This window comes from Puntigrus tetrazona, chromosome 23 (genome assembly GCF_018831695.1).
Source record: "Puntigrus tetrazona isolate hp1 chromosome 23, ASM1883169v1, whole genome shotgun sequence".
Lineage (NCBI taxonomy): Eukaryota > Metazoa > Chordata > Actinopteri > Cypriniformes > Cyprinidae > Puntigrus > Puntigrus tetrazona.
The window spans coordinates 4,627,900-4,633,899 of NC_056721.1; the positions used below are offsets into that span (position 1 = coordinate 4,627,900).

The following is a 6,000-nucleotide window of genomic DNA, read 5'->3' on the forward strand; positions in this document are numbered from 1 at the left end:
ATCTGAGAACACCGCAAAAGATCAAACCGAATATCAATTGTGAAATTATTTTCGTTAAAGGAGACAGATATGGGATGCTCAGACAAATAAATCTTCAACAAACCAATTAAATGTTGATGTAGCTAACGCTGTGAACCCGACGGGAAGTCTCTGAGACTCAGCTTCATTTAGAGCAGAGCGACCCACACAAAATCCCTGAGACATCCGCCAGCGTAATCAGCTTGTCTCCTCCATATGCCTGTTTCCATCAGGAGAGCATCCTGAGGCCCTTCCAAACATCTGCCACAACAAGCTACTCAACGCACATTTTTCATCTCGTTTCTTTTTCCTTTTCAGCTTTAAAGGAACTGTTCACCCAAAAACTCAACTCGTGTGTTGTGTCAGTATGTTGTGCTGGTAAATTGAACATTGCTTAAAATTAACATAATTTCGAACATAATTAGCTTTTTTTATGTAATGTTGACTGCATTTTCCAAACTTCATAAGATATTAGAAGATCATAAATATATTAATAAAAAAAGATTAAATAATTTACATGTGATTATGTTTTTTTGCTATACGTATATATATACACACACACACACACACTCTAACATTTAGGCATAGTTTGACCTCCTGACGTTGATAGTCAGCTCTTTCTAAAGGTCAACCCACTCTTTTCCCTTGATGTTGACTATAAATTTCAGACCCTATTGGGTCGTGTTCATGGAAAGTTCCAGATGGAGGGCAAGGTTCAGCGTGGGGAAAAACAAATCCTAGGTTTCCGTAGTTATCCATTCATTATGTACATGGGAAACGAAAAGAAAGAGAAGTATTTTTAGAAAGAAAAACATAATGAAAAATATGTGTTCAATCAGAAAGTACATCACCATTTATATAGTGTAATTATACATTTAAGTGCTGAATAATATTAATTAACTACGTGGTTAGGGTTAGGGTTTGGTTTAGGGTTACTTGCATGTAATTATGCATAATTCATAGTAATTATAGTAATAAGGACATGTAATGTATAAAAAGGACAACTTCAAATAAAGCATTGCCAACTCCTCAATATATGTTATTACTAAATTATTAATTAAGACTTGTACGGTTTGACGTAATGTAATTGATGTCCCTTACTGAAATATGTAGAAGAAAACCCATGAATGTTAATAAAAATTCACATTATTTTATACATATTTTGGACTGTGTGGGGGGGTCATAATTCTGATGACATAAAATGGTTGCTCTCGGTGAGCTCAGAATAGACAACTCTAAAATAAATGACTGATATGATGACCACAGCAAATAAAAGAGCTTACAGGACACGATAGATACAACCATAGGCTTAAACCAAATGCCACACCATGATTTTTTCCCCCACTAGAAGTCTAAATGACCTGTATATTGAGGGAAATCCACAATAAGAAACTCCGTAATAAAAAGCTTGGGTCTGTTTACATCCCAATGGGACGGCACAGCATTTCTTGTCTCGGCCGTTTGTAAGCTCTTTCGGTAGCTGTGGTCTGCTAAAAGAGTCAAAGGCTTCTGAACTAACGTGGAAAGGACAAAGAAACAACCTTTAGGAAGTTTTATTCGTCTACAGGCATCTTTCCATTATTTCGTCCAACTTTCATCGCTAGGAAAATGGCTATGAATCAGAATCAGAATCAACTTTATTCTTATCAGAATTGTATTTTCTGAACTGTTTATTGTGTTGCAGTATAAAGAGGCAGAAGCTCACCGCGTCAAACCATTTGACGTCATTGACGCAGAATGTAATGTGCACATAAAATAATGGCGCCCCCCGTGATCGAGATAAATGTCTTAACACCCGTTGATCCCTTTAGACACTTCAGACGTCTTGTCTTGCTGAAACCGGGTCTCACCGGGAGCTCTGGGATAGTTTGAACACCGCTCCTCACTGAAATTGGGTGTCTTCCCCTCCTAGCTGTCTCTGCTCTCACTATTTTCATTCTGAATGCTTTTCATAAATGGACAGCAGTAATCAGTTGTCTTCATCAGAGGCTGTCGTTCTGACTTTCCTCAGCTTTGGCACAGTGTTATTTCATACAAACCACCTGTTCCTTTCCTCAAATGCATTCGTCTCTGATTGTTCATTGTCCAGCGATTTAAATTTCTCCTTCTATTGTACTCTTATCTTTTCTTACTTTCATTTTCTTACTTTTTTTTCAGATCAGATTGAGCTAGACTATCATTGATTGCCCGGGCATGAAGAAACACGTCTGTAAATTGCAATCAGTGTTTTTTACAATCCCTACAAACTGATTGCATAACAAAAAAAAATAAATCATGCAGTGTTTCTAGTAGACAGCCGGCTGCTACAGTTATAATGTATTCCGATATGATCTCATTTTGTCTAGTCCTTTTTGTTTCTGCCCTTGATGAAAAGATCCTTCCTGCATTTTTCTCAGATAACACTCTCAGCTGGTGACAGATAAGAAATATAGCACACCATGATGTTCTTGAGAGTTATGTTAATTGTTACCTCAAGACAAGCTCCGCTCAAACTCTCAAACAACATCTGGGCGGTCTGTCGCTGCAGCACTTCACGTATGATTGATGGTTGCTTCACATCTGCACCTTAAGAAACGCTCGCTTTTGAAGCATTTTTCTAACAAGTGCACACTAATCAAATTAAATGTGAACAATCTCCAACCTGGATTTTGACTGTTTTCCAAAACCTTGGAAATCCCATAGTGCATCACACAAATAATATACGAACAAGTAGTTAGAAAAAAACCTAGAATTAGAAGAATGGAAGAAATTGCAATGCATGATAGGCAACGGTCCAAATGGGAGTCAGTTAAATGTACATTTGAAAGCAGTGTTGCCAAGTCTGGAATGTGACTTTTATCAACCCTGCCAAAAGACGTGTATTTTACCCCACCAACACTTGTATCGTCTCCCCTTGAAAAGCAATTTGGCTCGTTTTGGAATAGTTTTAAGTAGCAATTGAGTTTTACTGTGAAAACCTGGCAACCCTGGTTAAATTAGACTATGTTGTCATTTTAGTAAAAGAGGTAAAATACACCTTTAGAAAAAATATATAAAAATATACAATTTTGTTTTAGGGGTGCAATAGCTTCTCAGTGTGCCAGTGCCCTCAAAGGTAGATTTTTGCACCTCATTTATCAAAAAAACTTGTTTAATAACAGCTTATGGGTACATATTACTACTACTACGTGCAAATACAAACCGATTTAGGAGTAGATAAGGTACAAAATTTTTATGTAAGGGTATTGACAAGCTGTATAAATAATATGTACACATTATTACAAAAGTAGATTATTATATTTCCATTGCATACAAACTAAACAGATCATTCCCTGCTTAGTTAGTTACAGAGTTTACTTACTTTTCATTTGTTTTTAACAACTTTATTTTCACTTATTTATGCAGCTGGAATCTGTTTATTTTTGTAGACATATTTTTGTATCAAGTTTTAATTATTTCTGTTGAACTATTGTGTAAAATAAATAAATAAATCATGCATGTGTTATTTATTATCGGCCTATTACTATGTGATTATCGGCCCACCACTACATCAGGCAAAGTCACATGATTTCAACAAAGGAGGCTTAATTAGGTCACACTGTTTCGAAACTTTTACAATTTCTGCTAGGAGACATTGATCTAAAGATAAACCCATAAACCATTGTCTAATATATGGTTTTCACTTTATTGATTTAGAATTTTGAAAAGCTCAGTTTTACTATTATCTCTTGTCTGCCTGTGGGAACTTAATTGCCTTGTATATATACTTTAAATAGCCTAAATTATTGCATACTCAAATGGTTTCTGTTAATTAGAATTCAAACTTTGACTGTACTGCTTTGTATAATTGAAATAGAGTTTGATGCTGAATTAGAATCGTGCACAAAGGAAGGCATCTATAAAGGCTGTGTAGCGCTGCTGCCGCCGCCTTTGGGAACAGCCTTAAGATCTGAAGTGTGCACATGATGCACATTTATGAGTGTTTTTAAAGATCTGAGTTCCTCCCTCAAAGACAAGCATTAGAGGGGAGAACATGAAGGTACAGAGGGATCTAATAGATAAGAAGCTAAATCCATGGATAGTGAGTAAATGTCTAACAGGAGAGGTTCTGTGATGCACATCCCTTCTCCACATGCATTTCCTGCAATCACATGAATAATTTATTCTCTTTTTCATTCTCTTGTCTCTTTTCTCTCTTTACAGCTTCCTTCGGCAACATTTCATAGCTCGTCTATCCTTTTGGCGGCTCTCTCGACTTCCCGGCAGATACGGGAGGACTTGTTCCAAAAGGCTACAGACAGAAATAGAGAGAGCAGAAATCTGCCCGGCGGTGGAGCTGTGGACTGATAACTCAACACCAGTTTAACAGACAGGACCGTCTTTTTATGCAGATCTGATCGGGACTCAAAAGGACAAAGTCGGACTCTAAAACTGTAATATAGTGATAAGATTCAAGTCTCACCTCATCTCTACAAAACCTAGCTCTGTCAGACAACAGTTGAGCATTGGGTCAAGAATTTTGACTTTAAGAAGTTGACTCCCAATCAGAAGACGAACGCTGATCTCAGATCAATTCAGAGCAGTTCATCTCATCTAGTGTTGGGATGTCTGACAGACCTGCTTTTTTTTCACTCGTGGACGTAGATGCAATGCTGAAGAAATCCTGTTTCTACAAGTGCGGGAACGTACTATTCCTTCTCCTACCTCTCACGATAGATTGTATCATTTCATTCGCAGAGAATTAGATGTAAGGCATGAAGTTTGATTATCCAACATCTTCCCGTTCAAGCTAAGGGGATGTTCACGCCGACAAAAAAACACAGACTACATGATCTGAAACTGGATATTATGGACAGTTTGTTTAAAAAAACGAATGAATGTTAATAACATCAGATGCACACAACCATCGTTTGGCTTTTCTTCTCAGGACGTTCAAAAGCTGTACATTGTTCCTGCTGTTACCCTCATAAATTATATTCTCGATTTCACTGTCCTTTATAAAATCTTGCACACGACGTAGCAGGTTTTCTCCTAATATACAAAGAATATATCAGAGTACGAATATACCTTTGCTCTAGGAGTTAGAGTACATGTCTAGATCACTCGTAGAAGTCCCCGTCGTCCGAGCAATAATGTAAAGAGGTGCCACGTGTCTGCATGGCTGGAGACGAAATTTAGTTCTGCAACATACTCTACGCAAGCAAACGCTTACATCAATTCGGTGTTGCGTTGAATCCACATCACACTTCAAGTACAGTTAAAGTTTTCTCTTTCAGGTCAAGTGGAGATTGAAGAGAACACCAAATAGTCGTTGGTTTCTATGGATGAGTGTGTTGGTGTTTGTTGGGTCGGCGCGGACGAGGCTGTGTTGTTATTTCCGGCATAATAATCCAAAAGCTAACTTTTAATGTTTGTAGGCTGTGTGACCTAGGATTTTGAGCAATGAGGTTTGTTATGTCCAAGAACTCAAGGGGACATGTTAAGTATGTACCGTACAGAGACCGTTTGTTTCCTCTGGCGTGATAAAGGAGCTTTTGCGGAGAGAATCGAATTCTTTCCTTATTGTGATTTTGTCTTTATTAGTGCTGATGAATCCCGAACGCTTCGACACTCGAGTACACTGTGACGCAGTGGCGTGTTTAAGGAAAGCTTGAACGTTGCTGTATTACAATGCGGTCATTGTTCAAGGCTTTTACGCAACGCACTCAAAGCTGACGGAAATCTGACACGAACCATTTCAGTCCATTCAGGTTAGAAACGTTTGTGTGAGAGAGTTCTCTCTGACGTAATGATAGATGGGTTTCCAGAGCGTTTCGCTGATTCGTGCATTCTGACACGCTCTCTTCAGACATGCAATGGGTTTTTTTTTATCTTGTTATGCAAAAATGTGAGGGGAAATGAACATTGGTTACGTAATGACTTGGAACCAGCGTGATTATACAAGAAATGGCGTGGCAAAGACAGCTGTATGCGTGTGTTTTGGAATAAAGTTTTCTAAGTACA

General features: G+C 37.9%; 1 protein-coding gene across 1 annotated transcript in view; it reads left to right on the forward strand.

Annotated features, from left to right (window-relative positions):
* samd10b (sterile alpha motif domain containing 10b) overlaps nucleotides 1-6,000 on the forward strand; it is a 53,357-nt gene extending 47,357 nt beyond the window's left edge. The window contains exon 5 of the mRNA XM_043224057.1: nucleotides 4,201-6,000. Within this exon, the coding sequence (XP_043079992.1) occupies nucleotides 4,201-4,223 (23 nt within the window). The 3' untranslated portion in view covers nucleotides 4,224-6,000. The remainder of the gene's footprint in view (nucleotides 1-4,200) is intronic.